The sequence below is a fragment of the Lonchura striata genome, chromosome 13 (assembly GCF_046129695.1).
Source record: "Lonchura striata isolate bLonStr1 chromosome 13, bLonStr1.mat, whole genome shotgun sequence".
In the NCBI taxonomy this organism is placed as follows: Eukaryota; Metazoa; Chordata; class Aves; order Passeriformes; family Estrildidae; genus Lonchura; species Lonchura striata.
The window spans coordinates 7,605,489-7,622,907 of NC_134615.1; the positions used below are offsets into that span (position 1 = coordinate 7,605,489).

General features: G+C 39.0%; 1 protein-coding gene across 1 annotated transcript in view; it reads left to right on the top strand.

Moving 5' to 3' along the window:
* Positions 1–17,419, top strand: part of VAT1L (vesicle amine transport 1 like) — a 55,073-nt gene that overhangs the window by 22,632 nt on the left and 15,022 nt on the right. The window contains exons 5-7 of the mRNA XM_021540960.3: positions 358–461; positions 1,275–1,330; positions 2,999–3,193. Coding sequence (XP_021396635.1) covers positions 358–461; positions 1,275–1,330; positions 2,999–3,193 — 355 coding nt within the window. The remainder of the gene's footprint in view (positions 1–357; positions 462–1,274; positions 1,331–2,998; positions 3,194–17,419) is intronic.

Here is a 17,419-nt window from a genome sequence, read left to right on the forward strand (position 1 = left end):
TATTCACGAAACAAGCATTCTCTAATATTCATATTCAATCAAAAAAGAACTTTTTATCTGTTGCTGGTCTTTTGATAATATAATTTTACTGAAAGCCCTGAAAAAGGAGAAACAAGATGGTTTCCCCCTCTGTAATGCCTAAGAGGCGTGGCTTGATTAGCCTGAAAAACTTGCATCGTGCCACTGAATGAGTTGGAAATATATTTTGATGAGGGTAAAGTTTTCACATGGTCAAAGTCTCAGCCTTAAGAGTCCTTTCTAAAGTACCTAGAAAATGTTAGTATTTTGTTACCAACCAGCCTGACTAGCCACCCCTGTGTATATTACTGAAAAGTAAGAGATTTTTATTTGTTTTAGAATTTCAGCAGATGGAGTAGATATTGTTTTGGACTGTCTTTGTGGAGAAAATACTGGCAAAGGCCTCAGTCTTCTCAAACCCCTTGGGACTTACATTTTATATGGTGAGTGGGAAAAAGCAGGTACACATTTCAAAAGTAAAGCTTTCCAGAGCTTAAAAGTATCCATGCCCCTTCTTCCAGAGCTGGAGATTGACATGCTATGCTTGCTCAGTTTGATAATTTCCAATCAAGAGTTTTAGTAAAGCTGACCATGAACTAAATTTTTGATAAATAAATAATACAAAAAAAATTTAGAAAAGTAAATCCAAAATTGAAAGTGAACCTACATTACAGATTGTTAAACATAATTGGGTGATACAGGAGAAGGATGGGGGAAAGTTTGGATCTCTCATTCTGGGAATCATTGTGTGGCCAAGGAAATTGCAATGTAGTTTTTGTGAGAGAAAAGCTTTAAGGACAATTTCAGAAAGGATGCTCTTGGTTTTGACATGACTTTGATGAATCCAACCCAGGCTTCTGTTCACAAATTTCCACTCCTGTTTGTGGACTGCTCCTCACATGAGCAGACACATCTCCCCTGCTGCTGTGCCAGGCTGCCCTGCTGTGTGGGGAAGCTCCTGTTGGAGGGCACAGCTGAAGGGTTTGCTGCATTTATGGGATATCCAACAGAACCTAACCTGTCTCTGACAATTTGATTGATTGTCAGTGTCATCTTGGAGTTCCTGTAAGCCTGGAGGGCTTGGTTGCATTGGCCTCTTTGTTATTTTTTATTCTCAAAGTATTTCTACTAATCTCTTTTAAACCTGGCCATGTTTTTTTCTTAAATATGAATCATAGAGATTATTTTCCATGTACTAAATGGTCTGCTGTTGCTTGTAATTATAGGTTGTGTGTGAATGTGTTCATCTTTTACAGGTTCATCTAACATGGTTACTGGGGAGACAAAAAGCTTCTTCAGTTTTGCAAAATCAGTAAGTGTCTCTGTGACGATGCTCTTTCCTCTGATCTTTTCTGTAGCATTTTCATCTTCATAATTTTCATTTGTCTCTGCTGAGTTGTTACTTCTGATGTTGTGGTTTTGTGCCATGTTTTCTTCTGACAGCACAGCTGGACCAGAATTGGATCTGCGTGCATTTCACACTGCCGTTGAAATTGTCTGTAGGACATAGATTCCTTACACAGCTGAGTTTAGACTGCATTATTTATTTACTTGTGGCAAAATATCACATCTGTGGATATGATTAACTGTACCCTGAAGGTTCCTTGTATCTGAAAACAGTCAGGACCATGCAGTGAATTAAAGGACATATATCTCTTAAATGTGTCCAGTCATTTCCAGCTGTTCAGAATTTTGTTTCATACAGAAAAACATTTTCCAGTTCTCCATGTTCAAGTGACATCAAAGAGATGATGATGTGGCATTTGCTTCTAATTGATGATGTCAATAAATTCAAAGTTCAAATGTTTTTTTTTTTCCTTCAGCTTACTACAACAGAAATCTTTGCAGAAATCCTAGAGATCAAAAATAAGACAAATAAGTCACAGAAACTGCCAGTAAGAAATAAGTTAACCAAGAGTGAAGGTGATTCCTTCATACAGGAAAAACATAGGGAAAAGTCTTTTCTGAACATCTGTCCTATGATCTTTTTGCCAAAATCTCATTTACAGCTTCCAGCAACACCCCCTTCCCAGGAGGAATTGGCTTCAAAAGTGTAGCTGAAAACAAGATAAGTCAGAGACTGTAGCAAGGAGCTGTTCTTTGCCTCCTACATTGTCTCAATGGTTGTAGTGGGAGGATACTTGTTATTGTCACACACTTGTGACCAAAAAACAAGATAATCTTTGCTATGCAGCTTTTTACTGGTAATGTAAGAATATCCAGGTGCATATAATGTGTAGGGTGGGTTGGCCCAATTAAATAAATTTCAACTGAAGTCTTTTTTAGATAGTATTGTTATTTATTGATGGAATAAATATTAATAAATTGAATTAATAAAAAAATAAAAATTTTGAATACAACTATAGTTTCTTTATGTAATTGTGCTGCAAAACTAACTCATCAAAATTGTATGAAAATTCTAATTAAAAATTTACCCATTCAAATGAAATTTGCAGGGAAGTGGCATCTCTCACTCTCAGTGATGCTCTTGAGCTAAATGAAATAAAATCCTTTCATCAGATACTATGAGGTATGCTCGAGTGTCATAAACATAATAATGGATGTACAGCAGCTGATAGGCAGTGCCTGGTTCCCTTGGCTTTGAGCAGTCATGGCTGGGAGCTGCCAGTGAACATCTGGGCACTCCAGTGGCTGGCTGGAGACAGCAGGAGAGCAGAGGGGGGTAGGAAAGCCAAACTCCTTAACTGCCACACCCTCTTAAAAACCCAGATGTGTACACCATCCTTCTCACACCCTGACCTCCTCCAACATAAGTTTGTGTTTTATTTCTGCTTGTCAGTCAGCTGCACACTTTCTTTCCTCATCCTTAAATCAAATCCTCGCTGCTTCTCTTGGCTGTTGCTTCAGGCCTGGCAGAGGAGTAATTCATCACATCCGTACACACAGCTTGCTTGTGAACTTTCCTGTACATTTCTTGAAGAATGTTTTTCTAACCATGCTGTTGTGTATTGATTTCCAGTGGTGGCAGGTTGAGAAAGTAAATCCTATCAAGCTGTATGAGGAGAACAAAGTCATTGCTGGATTTTCCCTGTTGAATCTACTTTTCAAACAGAATCGAGGTGGCCTGATCAAGGGTGTGATGGACAAACTCCTAAATCTATATAACAGTAAGAAGATCAAGCCTGTGGTTGATTCATTATGGGCTTTGGAAGAGGTAGGAGTCCTCATTTTGAAATTCCTGAAAAATATGTACTTTTAGAGGTAAAATCATATTTAAACATGTTTTCTAGTTATTATTGTGTTCTGCTTTTTAGTTTGTGCCTGAGTTGTCTCTAGAGCCTCTGCTATTTGTAAAATCCAAGATCCAGAGTTATCCACATATTTTTCTTCTAAGTATATATTTATTGAAAATGCTAATAATAAATGTGTTTTTTCAGTATTAAATAACTTTCTTTTTCCTAAGTGCATGAAACACTAACTGACAAATTCAGAGTGAAATGCAAACAATGGAATTGAAAACAAGTTAGATTTTTTCCCTCAGAATGCATTTTAATACACAAGCTTTAGTTTCAGTGCCACAGTTGTGCTAGCAAGCCTTGGAAGTTTGCAGGTTTTCTGGCAGTTATAGAAAACGTGTCCAAGACAAAGAAATCAGAACTCCCTTTAAATGTAAGTTGCAGTTGTGGACTGTGGATTTCTTGTGCTTATTTTTTTAATTCCTTTAATTCCTCAGCTCTCCTTAGAGACATGCAAAGAAACTAAACTGCTCACATCCTGGGCAGTTACAAACCCCTTGTTCAAAGTGCTGTTTGAGAAATTTTTAGTTAAGATGCTGGTGAAGGAAGATAAGTATTTTTGGAGGTGTGAACAGGCATTACCATATGAAGAAACAACACAATTATAGAGCACCACCAGATTAATGCTCATGGTTTATGTGTCTGGGAAGTGCACTGAGCCTGGCACATCGCTCAGGATGTGTGTCTGTGACAGCTCTGCTGAGTGGGGTTGTGTCTGTAGTGTTTATTTCTTGTTCAGAGGTGCTGCAACAAAATCCTGTCTGTGTTTGAACACAGTAGGTGGTGTTACCATGAGGGAATAGTAACCAGCACCAGGCTCAGTCCATGAGTAGTGCAGTATTTTATTAAGATTGTGGCTGGCCTGTGAGCTGTTTTCTGAGCCCAGCGTGTCCTGTGCTGTCCCTGCAAGTGCCCCAGTGCATCTCAAGGTGCCACTTCATGTGGCAGAGGTGCAAAGGGTCCAGCCCCTGTGGGCTCCTCTGTAGTAACAACTTCCCCAGGATCCCCCTTCTTTCCCTCTGAAAGGTCTGCCTGAGGCCACAGTGTCACCAGCAGCACCCAGGGACACCTGGGGCTGTCCCAGCTGGGGACACCAAGGCTTGGCGTCCCCCTGCTCCAGGAATAGCAGATATTGTGATAAATAGCAGCTGCTCAGGCAAGACAAAATCCTCTGCTACTGCCTGAAAGGGAGAGCCCTTTGCAGAGAAGTATGGACTAGAAGTGGGATCAGATTTATGGTTTTGATGTATCTTTTTGAATTTAATTATTAATTAAGGTTATGAAGGAGCTTAAAAATTTAAGTGCACAGGTCTCTAGACAAGCATTATGCAATTTCTTTGTTCATGTAAAATACATACTTTTCATGTACTGGTAAGAGAAGGATAATTAAAATAGTAACAATAGCTTAAACAATACTTGATTGAGGACATGCCATAACATGAAAAATTACACATGGCAAGCAGGTCTCAATAGTCAACATAATGGGAATTTGCTGGGAGACTTCTGTTTGATAACATTTCATCTAACATTTGGCAGTAGCATGCACCATCCCCACCAGTAGATTGTGATATGTGTAAATACATCTGTTGTAAAGCACAGTCTAGAAAACTCCAGCTCATTTGTCACACCTGCTGGCTTTCCATGAGCTGTCTGAGAATTGGCAGAGGAGTATCTGGCTGTACCTTAAGGGATATGGTAGTGCAAGAGTTGTTTATTTGATTGCAAAGTATTACTGAAATATTACTCATCCAGGGCATTATCATTTTTGGAGTGTATTTTGTGGGCATGAAAGTAACATGGGGCTGACTCTCAAATTTATATGATACACAGAGAATGTGTCATAGCTGAGGAGTAAATGGAACTACACTGAAGAAAGGTTGGTGCATATCTGTTCTGTTTTGGTAGGTTTTTATTTTTAATTCCAGAGCTTGAACATCTCCTTTCAGAGGTGGACATCTGATTGTTTTTCAGTTCCTGTTGGGTAAGTTTGGTGAGCTCCAAATGTCCACTTTCATTTGACCTCTCCCAGTAGACTTTATTAGAGACTAAGCCAATACATGACCAGCTTTTACCAGGTTTCCTAAGGAAACTTCCTGACCCATAAGAGCATTGAGAATGTGCATTAACTAGAGAGTGGCAGACAGTTGGACTCCCTACATGGCATTTGAAAATGAATGGCTGATTAGTTTTTTGTGAAGGAATATTGCTTTTTCCAGAACCTCATGGGGGAATTCATGTGTCCTCTGTTTAGCATTTCTACCCTAGAAATTATCTTGAATGCAGTCAGACACATTCAAAATGAAAATATTGTAAGGAAAGTTCTCAAAGGAGCCTTCACCATGGGACACCTTTCCCAATGCTTTATTTTAAATACCTGAATGTATCATCACATACATAATAGGTTTGATCTCTGTATGAAAGGCATATCCCCAGCACATCCCTTCAGCTCGCTTTATTCACTCTGCATCTCCATTTATTTTCATGTATTCCTTAGTGAAAATGTCAATTCACAAGTTAATGCAGGCTTCTCTGAAGCCAACATGGAAGATACCTGGTTTTGTTTCAAAGCTGCATTACAGTACAAATGCTGCTCTTTTCAGTCCTGTATCAGTTTCCATCCACGTATCAGAGCAGAGGACAATGAGTTATATCCACAGTGGTGTTCCCCTTTGCTGCTCAAGGCTGGTTTCCTTGCATGATGACCCCAAAACTGAGGGCTTTATGTTCCAGTGCATGTCAGAACAGCCAGAGACAGGCTTTGTGTCAGTTTTCATGGGTCTTCATGAAGTGTAAAAGAAATACTTCATTCTTCTAAAAGCCTGGTATTGTTCCTTGAACAGCATTTAGTTCTTAATAATTTCTGCAGGAGCACACAGTTTGAATTTTAAAGAATATACTGATGAGAAAATACTGTAATGGCAGTGAGATTCTCCATTTTACAGTGTTTCAAGTGGCAGTAATACAGAACTTAGAGAAAGTTATTAGATTCCCATTTGCCTATTATGCAGTCTGTATTAATGCTGTCCAGTTGATTGTCAAATTATTTTATAGCGTGAACTGCTTAGAAATTGCTAGATGGACTTAGTTTGATACTGTTCCTGTTGAACCATGAAGGTTTGCCTCAGTGTCCATGAGATCATTCTAATTAGGATATAAACCCTTCAAGTGTCCTCCTTTCTCTGCTTCAGGGCTGCATCCAAAGGCCACGAAGTCTGTGGAAGGATTCCTTTGTTTTAGGATAAGCATTGCCCTGCCTCTTCAGTACAGGCTGCTTAAATAAATTTGCCAGCTGACTGAAAAGAGGAACTTTAGAAGTGACTCAGTTTTCTTTAGTGCATCAGATTACTGCTCACACAAGGGAGCTCTGGATCCAGACTCTTGACTGCTGCTTTGGAGCAAAACTATTTGTATTGCTGTGTTAGCTGCTGCTGTTTGTTTGGGAAGGGTAATTTTAATCTCAAACTTAGATCCATAAATCCCAGTAAAGCCCAGTCTTGTCTCAAGTAGGCAATTAGAACCACTTTATTGTGGAAAAATAAGAAGGATTTAACTAAAAGAGACAGTAACATAACCCACAGATAATTTAAAATGGAAATACAACTTGAGGATTGCTCATCATGAGATGAATGAAGTCATACAATAAATTAGCTGCTGGTGAGATATCTTGCTGCTTTGCAACTATTTGTTTATGCATTCAAGTGTTTAAAAGATGGGATGACTTGTAGTGGCACATGCTTAAAATGCTGCTCTGTAGCAAAAAGCTGATTGTCTGATAGGATTACATTTCATTGCAAATAGCAGAGTTTAAAACAGAATTTGTATTCAGTGAATATTTTTTGATCTTTTTAGTTGTTTCTTGGTTAGTGCCTATTTACCACTCGTCTTCATTCTGATTAACTTGTACTGTGCATTTATGCATTAGCATTCTCCTGAGGGTCTGTGAGTATTTGGCTTTACACAGTAATCAATTAGTAAGCAGGATGAAAACTGACAGTTCTCAGAAAAACCTAGTGTGTTGAATAAAAACATGCATGTTGCACTTTTCTATTAAAAGTCTCTGGTTTTCATCTCTTTATAGTTGCAAAAGAAGATTTATGTTCAAGGTAGATTGACACAGAAGTTAAATATGCCTTCTTCGGTGATTCACAGCAGCCAAAGTTAGCATTGAGCATGTGTAAAACAAACCTCACAAATTCTTGCACAGGAGCTGCCAGTCATGGTCAAAGTCATCAAAATATCTGGGGTACCTTTCCCTTTACCTGAACCTGCTTCTTTCAAAAGGGACTCTCAGCAGTCAGAAAGTTTTCAGACTTGGGCATTTTGATCCATGTGGGTGACGAGTGAGATTATGGAAAAACATCCTGACTGCAGGTCTGTGCCATGTACCAGAGGATTCATTACATTCCTCTCTCTCAAAGCATTTAATGCAGTGCCCTGCTATGGGCCAGGAATGGTATCAAAGGCTCCTGCTGCCTTAGGGTCAGTAAGAGTGGTGAGATACTGAAACCTCTGCGAGAGAGTTGTTACTTACTCTTGGAAAGTAAGAGATGTGACAGTGTGCTAAGAGCTGTCACCACTGTCATTGGTTTGTAGTGATAATGCAATAATGCCTTTAGCAGCACCTCACTTAGTGAATAGTCATGCAAAAGCCATAGCCCAGGCCCAAGAATACACCATGGCACTCAGCTGTGATCAAAATCAGTGGAATTGAGGCACTAAATATTGCAGATCATGATATGACTATCTGAAAGCTCTAGTGACTGTGCCTTGTGGTCAGTGCAGAGATTATTTTTAACTGGAAAGAGCCCTGCACCTTAATTTAGTTTGTAATGAACACTGCACTGGGTCACTGGGGTTTTTTTGGGTGTATAATTATGAGAGATCTTCCTGTAAGGTTTGTAATATTTTTCCTTTGTGTGCAAATAACACTGATAGATAATGCAGAGAACAGATACATGTGAGAACAGCAACATATGAGAAAATGTGCATTTTAAAGGAATTACTGTATCAGTATGTCTAGCTGTAGATATAGTTATTATCTAAGTGATATTTCCTGCTCTTGAGGCCAGAGCTTTTATCCGGTAATTTGCTAAGAAACCCAAGTTGTGTTTAAGAACCTGAAGCTAAAGGAATGCAGTGCAACTGATCACATTACAGTGACATTATAGAGAACCTGCTGATACAAAAATTTCCTGTAAAAGGCACATTTCGTCTTAGGCTGCTGTTCTCACACTCTTTGGTCTCTGCATTAGCTATCAGTGTTCTTAGCAGGCAAAGAATAGGTACCCTACTTTAACATTACAGCTTTATTGAGTTACAATCCAATACAGAATTTATGGCATGTTTTGGGGAGGGCAGAGCAATCACAATATGTCTGGTTTTAGCAGTGCTCCCTGGCTTCAAAGGATTCAGGTACTGTAAACCTGTGTTTTTCCAGTGAACTCATCCTCTCCTATAAATTACCATCTCAATTCAGGCTGTTAAATATCAGCAATATCATTATTTGAGAGCTGGGAGATGGGAAATCTCAAACTCATGATAGCAGAATAATAACAGTGGACCCCCTAAAGGAGAGATTTTAATTTCATCAAAATTATTTATGCATTTATGTGATCTTGGCTTCAGGGCAAAAAGCCTGTCATGTATCACTGCAGTGAGACCCACAGAAAATTGACCCATTAGTTACTTTTAATGTAGAAAGAGGGCAATCTCATAATACCAGGTTGGGCTGGTATCTTGTTAGGAATACTAAAAACCATCCCAGGTCTACTTTTTTTTTTTTTTTAATAGTTACAATGTCACAATAATGTGTGCAGGTTTTTTTTTTGTCTTTCCTCCTTGATGAGAACATTCTCCAGCAGAACAAATTATGCCTTTTTTGAAGTCAAGGACTTCTACAGTGTTTATTCTTCAGGGTATACAAAATAACAGAGTACCAGAATAAAAGTGGAAGTAAGTTTTTAATCAAAGTAATAACCCACTCTGAAATACAGAAAAGATTATTTTTTTTCATAAGTATAGAACAATTTACTTTGCAGTGATATGGTGTCTAAAGAGGGAACTGCAGCTCATTCTGTGAAACCTCCACGAGCTTGTCAGTGTGTCTGTGCTGTGATTGCTCCTCCAGCACCACAGAGCAGACTCTGCTTGTTTTGAGTATTTCTTTGACAGAATTTCTTTGCAGTTGTTCATGAACAGCTTTCCTTATGGACAGGTGTTAACTCTGCAGATATCCTGTCCTCTGATACTGCCTTGAACTCTCTTTGTTCTTCCTGTGTGAGGATTCTGTTCCTCTGACTGGATGAAATAAATACTTGTAGTTCAAAGTAAATTTAAATGCTTTATCTGTTCATCACCACTGCTTCCTTGTATACACACAGGTCTAACACAAGCTTAATACAAGCTTTGTGCAGATATCAAAGCACACAGAAATGCAAGGATCTGTGTCTTGCTGATGTAACAGGTTTGGAAATGAAGATGTGGGGAAAACAGACTGAGAAACAAAACTTGAATAATTCAGGGCAGCTTGATTATGTTCACAAGCAAATTATACAGAGGCCAAATACCTTTCAAAGATATTTGAAAAAAAGACCATATCTTTCAAATGTAGGGAGTCTCAGATTCATGGAAAGGTTTGGGATGAATGAGACCTTAAATCCCACCCAGTGCCACCCTTGCCATGGCAGGGACCCCTTCCCCTGTCCCAGGCTGCTCCAGCCGCAGTGTCCAGCCTGGCCTTGGGCACTGCCAGGGATCCAGGGGCAGCCACAGCTGCTCTGGGCACCTGGGCCAGGGCTGCCCACCCTGCCAGGGAACAATTCCTCATTCCCAACATCCCATCCAGCCCTGCCCTGGGGCACTGGGAGCCATTCCATGTCTCCTGGCACTGCAGCCCTTGTCCCCAGACCCTCTCCAGCTCTCCTGGAGCCCCTTTAAGCACTGGAAGAGGCTCTGAGGTCTCCCTGGAGCCTCCTCTTCTCTAGGCTAAGGGGAAAGCTATTCCACCTGAATTTTACCTTGCTAACATGAAATATAATGAACACAAGTTGTAAAAGAATGAAAACTGAGCCATGAGTAAGGTGATCTTTAACTTAGGATTGGCAAAGATTTTTTCCCAAGATGCATATCTGAAATAAATATTAATTAAAACTCCAAATTATTTTGTTGCTGTATGCTTAGATGAATGAAATATACCTTGAAAGCACTGGAGATTAATTAGGTATTGCAATTTTTTTTCTCTCTAAAACATTTTGTATACCTGACTCTGGGATCTTTACTGCTCTTGGGTGAATTATTAAGTTCCTACAAAGTGCCTATAAAATTTAATTTGCTTTTCTTGTGCATTTAATTCTGTTTAACAGGACTTCATGTTACTTCATAATTCTTCTACCCTTCCTACCACTATTAGGAAGCAATGGCATAACCCAGTGGTCTTCTTAGATTCACACACTGTTGATGGCAATGGTTATGATGTTATTAAAAGCCTGGGATAGAAACAAGACAAGACTTTAATATAAACATGGTGACTCCGTACTAAGGCCTCAGATACGTGACATTAACTGTGATTACCACAAAATCTGATTGGGTAATGAGCTGTTTTAGGAAACTCAGACTTGTTAAGTATGTAAGCAAAAGTCAGTTCTTTTCAATTGCTATATATTATTCATAAACGCAGTATGCAGTTCAAGCAACATGAAAGGAATTTAATTAGACCAGTAATTTATTTCTTCTCTATGCCTTCTAGTATTTTTTTTTTACAGCCTCTGAAGTTTAGCTTGTTTTATCTGGCCTGCCAGTTAAATACCTGTATTTAAACAACAACCTAGAGTCTTCAGAATGTTCCTTTATGCACAGTGAGAAAATCTGTGCTATAATAGCCATTTAGTAGATGAATGACAAAAGAGATGGTGGATGTCATTACCTGCCTGGTGCCATGCAGCACAGTAGTGGAAAGATCATGGATCAGCCTGAAAATCTCTAATTGCCAGTTCTGCCTCTCCCTGCCATAGCCCTGGGCTGTGCCTCAGCATCTCCAGGAGCCCTTTGTGACTGAGTGCCTTAATGGGGGCTCTGATGCACAGAGGAGTGAGTTCTCCCTAAGGTCAGTGAGCTCTTTCCTTCCAGGAATGGTATTTTCTTGTTTTGGAATGAAGTGGCAAACACAAAAATGTGTTTTGGCAGTATTTCTGATGAGCATTGATCCTGGGCTCAGATTCTCTGTTGCAGAGGTTAGAAGCTGACCAGCCTGAGACTGAACTTCTCCATTAACATAAATACAGCCTGCAGCTACAGCTCTTTCCTGAGCTACTTAGTAAGCTCTCTGCTGAGAATTAATTCGTTATGGAGACACACAGGCAGAAAATACTTGGTGGAAGGCATGAGCCACTAGAGTTGAAAGTGCAGTGGTGAGTCACGGTTGTGTTTCTGGGGCAGGCCAGGCTGTCACTTCTGTTTGCCCCTGTGTGCCACAACAGATGCTGCAGCTGCAGGGAAAAGGGAATAACAAGTAGATTTGGTTCCTGATGGATAGTGCAAGGGCAGGGGGAAATAGGCAGGAAAATAATGTAGGAAGCATTGATGGATTCCTCTGAAGAAAAAGTGTGCACTATTAAAGATAGTCACATGCTTCCAGTTAATTAAATTAGCAACAGGAGGCTATATGGGGAGAGCTGCTTTGCCATTTATTAGAAAAATAAGGATAAAGCTGTTATATTAAGCAAGGTGCTGATTAATTACTGTGAAGAAGCAGTATTTTACAGGAGTAGTCTGCCTTCTGAAATATATTAGCTGGCTTCTAAGTAATAAATTGGCACACATTCCTTATGTATGGAGCTGGTCTGGTGATGCTGCTCCCCTGCAAGGAAATAAACAGAGACCTGGTTAAGGAAAGCTTTACTGTGGGCATCAGTGACACATGTGCATAGCCCCAGAAGATAGAGTGTATGTCTTCTGTCTTTATTTTGTATATCTGGCTTTAACACAGTTGCTTTACACTTCATTTTTGCTGTCTGTGTCATGAAATGTAAGCACTTCTCAAGAGACAGGAAAACAGAGTGTCATGGGATCATTTCCCTGTCCAAAAACAATTTCTACACTCTTCCTGAAGCATCAGAGAACAAAAGCTACTTGCTTTTATACCTTGTGATTCAAGTGTGCTTCAATCCATGCCTTTTTATTTCTACCTGATAATGCAAGGAAATATCTGCCTATCTTCTTCCAGTCTTGCATGTGGATGAGATAAATGCCAATACATTATTGCACCCACCAGCAGAAATAGTTTTAAATCAATTCGAAGAGAAAGTTTCCTGTGTCTCCTGCTCCACGGAACTGGTAGTACCACTGATTGGCAAGGAATTCTTCAGGGCTGGAACAATGAGTGTTTTCTGTCACTCAGACATAATCACTGGATGCTGTGAGTGAGACTGGCTAAAAACAGCAGGTACTAGAGGGAAAATATTAGAAACAAAGTTTTCAAAGCCACATTTAGATGCTCTTTCCCTGTTGTGCTGGGCTCTGCTGGTGTGTGTAGTTTCAGCCACAGAGCCTGCGAACAGAAGCTTGGATTTCCCTTTGTCAAAGCATCATGCTTCTTTCTTAGTTAGTTGGATGGTTTGGGAGGAAAGCTCTTGGTCATTCAAGGTAGGCTGGCAGGGAGTGCTAATGTGAGAAATTCAGCTTTTCTCTAGGGGCAGCATGAACCAGAAATCTGAGGTTTGTGTTAACAATTCCTCCTGGTTGTTTACATTCTCTGAGAAACTTCTTTTAGTCTGCATTCAAATTAAAGAAAGACCTATTTTCACAGATGCTAAGGATTAAAAAAAAAAAAGAGAGAAATAATAAAGTCTACTTGGTGATGTTGAGAGAGTTGACATATACGTCTGTATATGTCTGGCACAACAGAGATTTGGATTCCTCCTGCCTTTGAAAAATTTCCTTTTTCAGACTGATGCTTTTGGATTAGGTTTTAGCCTCTTGATTTGGGAAAAAAACAAAAACAAACAAACAAACAAAAAACAACAACAACAACAACAAAAAACAGACTAATTTTTTTGTTTTGTTTTCCTGGCTGTAATCTGTGAGTCTCTTACTTCATTAATCAACGAATGCCTGGAAATCCACTTAAGAAGTCACTGAAAAGAATCAAAAGAGAAGTGGGAGATAAGAATAATGAAAATGTCTGTATATATACTTAAATCTGATGGGTCCATTTTTGTCTAAATGATTCTGTATAGGCAGCATCATCTCTGAGGCCATTTCTGTTGTCTGCCAGGGAGCAGAAAGGTTTACAGAGCAGAAGGAAAAGGGCAGCAGCTTTCATACCTGCTGCATTACTGTGGTGACAAACAGCAGTGGAGGCTGTGCCTTGAGCATTTCTGCTGTGAATTCTGGCTCACATCTTTCTGCTTTGGGGAATATTGGGTGCTTGGCCTATAGAGAACATTGACATAAGCTTTTAGCTGCAGTAGAAGGAGGTTTAGATGTTAATAGATACTGAACTCTGGTACAGTAAATTAAATTAAATGGGCCTTTCCTTGGTTTTAGAAATGCCTTTCTAAGGCATTCTAGTTCATTTCCTGGGGTTAACTTCTGGGTGTATCTATGTAACAGTGGCCAAAGAAAAAGTAAATTATTAGTTCCATCAGAAAAAACAGTTCTGTCTCTCAGCGACTGATCATATTGATGACTAGTTTTGGCAGGCTGGTAGGAATTTTGGAAATCTCTTGATCAGTAACACAAAATTATTCTCCATGGTTGTTTTAATTTATTTTTTTCTTTGGTACTAGTGGTCTGATTTGGTTACTAAATTGCCTTTATTGCAAAGAAAACATAGGTTTTGTGTTCTATTTCACACAACTTTGATAAGATAAAAAAAGGCAATAAAAATCAAAATTATCAAAATAACACTTCCGTTTAGTGCATAGCAATTGTTAATCAAGATAATTGTTCTCACCTAATGATAATGGCTCATATATTCTTTTCGGTCATTTTAAACACAGATGAATTTTGAAAGCAAAATTACTCTTGGGCATAAAGAAATCTCTTAGCATAATGTAATATAAATTTAATGTGATAATTGAGAGTTCTATGTGGTATTGCAGCTTAGTAATAGTATTATTGCTGATTACAGATAATGATTTAAATTTACACCAAGACAGAGAAGCAGATACACTGTCGATACTAAAAGACTCCTAAATATATATTAACCTGTTGGGAATGATTGAACCCAAAGGTATTTTGTCGGGGAAAAACTCTGTGTTTTGAGCACTGACTTTGAGAAAACAATGCTAAAAGGAAGCAATGCAATTTATTCAAATGAGCACTGATTTTCCAGAGTTTTGATTGTACAAAAAATGACAGTTTGAGTGTCAAAGCTCAGGTGGTGTTACAGTGCACACATCTGAAAATGTTAGACCTGTAAGAAATGAAGCCTCACACATCACAGGCAGCTCCAAACCTTTGTTTAATTAATTCAGTTTAGTAGAATAAAGATTGTGTAAAAGTGAATTCCTGACCACCACCAAATAGCCACAACCTTGAGAAGAACCTGAGGGCTTTTTCTGTTATATGCTGTGATTATATCCTGGGTAAAATAACAGAAAGATCCTGAACTCTCCTGAGCAAGAAGGGCATAACTTTTGAGTTCTTTAGCAGAAGTAACACAATCCTGTATCTTTCCCTTCAATCTGAAGAAAACACCCAGCATAATTCCTAGAGTTCCTGCAGTTAAACCTGCCTTAGCCTCCAGCTAGCAAAATGTATGTTAAAAATGTGAGGTTCTGCCTATTTCCCTGCATTGCTGTGGTCATGCACAAGCCTTTGGGGGTTGGGGTGCTTCTACAGGTGCAAATTCTACAGAATTGGATGAGAAGCTGCCTGGGCTGCAGCAGGGATGTTCTGTCACACAGACACTTGTGCTTCAGCTCCCTGCTGCCAATTCTTGCAGTCTGGGCTGGGTCAGGAGCATGGAGTGCTGAGCTGAATCAGTGCTCACACACCAGCATTAAACTTGTTGTAAATGAAATCAATTTTATAGCAGTCACACTGGTACAATGCTAATGGGAGGTTAAGGTCTTTAATACTGGCTTAGAGTGAGACATTTTTTAACAGTGCCAGGAGAAATATTAAGTAATAAAGCAAATAAGACTGCAATGTATATTGTAAAACTGCCAACCAGCAAACAAGATAAATTCAAATACCTTTTATCTTGCCTGGATGAATTATTTAAATCTTGTTGTAAAGTGATGTAGCTCCAACTGAGGACAAGCATGAATCATTCTGTCTATCATAACAGCTGTATTACAGTTTAACATAACAGAGGGTTCTGGTTTTGTTTAGTTTTAATGAAGCTACAGAGCGGCAGCCAATGGTAAGATCTGACTTGGAAAACTTTTTGAATTATCAAAAAATACTGTGATAACTTACAAAGAATTAGGTTTGCAATCCTCATGGCACTACTTTCTGGAACAAAAAAAATGACACAAGGAAAGCAAAAGAGAAGTATTTTCTTATTTGTATAATTAGGGACCTTTGGTATTTACCTTGATGAATTTCAAGAATTTACATAATTAGTTTACTGATTTGGGATGGATTTTACTGAAGATAATCCATTGTTACAAAATAAAATGGAGATAGTTTACAAAGTCACAACATTAATGTGTTCTGCTAATCTGATCCCAGTAGGTGGATTTTTACATGAAGCTTCTCAGACTTTAGAAATTAGAGTGTCAAGACTTTTTACTGATTACCATCTGGAAGACTGAATGTTTATTGTATTTTGTAATCATTAAGTTTAGTTCCCATGGTGTTGGAATACTGATTATGGAATAAAGCACAATTTCTGCTCCTTAGTAGTAATAAAGGAAGATTTAGAGTTCTTTGGAATAAGTAGAATTTTCTCATTGTTTTATTAATGATTTTAATATCCCATATTGTGAAATAAGTAGCTCAAAATAGAACTTAAGGACAAGTCTGAGGAATATGTAATTTAAGGTCTTTGGGTGAAAAATATTTGGGTCACTTGAATCATTTAGAAAGTAAGATGCAAGGTTACAGGGGCTGAAGCCATGCTGGTCACAGGTTTTGTGCCTGACTTTCAAAAAAATTCACCTGCTATTTGGGAAAAGTGCAGGACAAGGACATGTTTTCTTGTTTCACATAGAAGAAAGTAAGGTAAGTTAAAGGGAGAAAAAAGGAAAATTACTCTCATGCAGGTTGTGATGCTGAAGTGTGGCTTCAAAAGTTTGATGAGAAATGCAAAAAAAATTACTGGTGCTGGTAAAGATGGAAAAACCTCTGACAGACTGTAGAAATGAGTTTTGTGTGAAGATCCAGTTATTGGATAGTGGTTCTAGTGAATCAGAGAACTGGAACAAGCCTGACAGACAAACCAGGTGGAACTAATGCAAACCATCAGCATGGAGTGCTGGTAAAATAATAGGAGATACAAAAGAACATTGCTTTTGTAAAGTTTTGCATCTTCCGGAAGGAAAGAAAATCCTCTCTAGTGAAGTACACACAATGAAATACCTTCTCTATAGAAAATTAACTCTTTTGTTGTGAATAGACAGAAATTTGAGTAAACAGATGCTGATGAAAGCTTGGGAAGCAGCAAGAAAGTAATCACCCGTTGAGTTCTGGTTTTGGTGTATCCAGAAGGGGCTTGGAAGGGCTTTTGTCTAAACATAAAATTAAAAAGAAATACCTTTTTTACACCATAGTAGCAAGGAATTGATAAAACAAATTATTTTATGCTTACAGACACAAGCCCAAAGGGCATGTGTGGATCTGCATCACAAGGAATTCAGAACCTCAGGGTTTCCTCCACTCCACTGTGCAGCTTCTGGAGGACAAGGACTGCTGGTTTGAGGGAGACAATAAAAGAAGCAGCACATGGAAGAGGCACTCGAGTTCTGTGGCATTCCTTACATGATTTGACCCCAATACTGGAAGTTGTAATAACCTGAACACTAAAGCAGGCATGTGCTGGCACACAGCAATATTCCTGTGGAGCTCCAGAAAGGCTGGAGGATTTTCACTTGTGTGGAGAGGGCTCTGCTGGATTCCCACATGCAGGTAACCAGGCAGCATTGCTGCTGCAAGGCTGCAGAGAGCTGCAGCACTGCCCTTCCACAGTCCAGGCACTG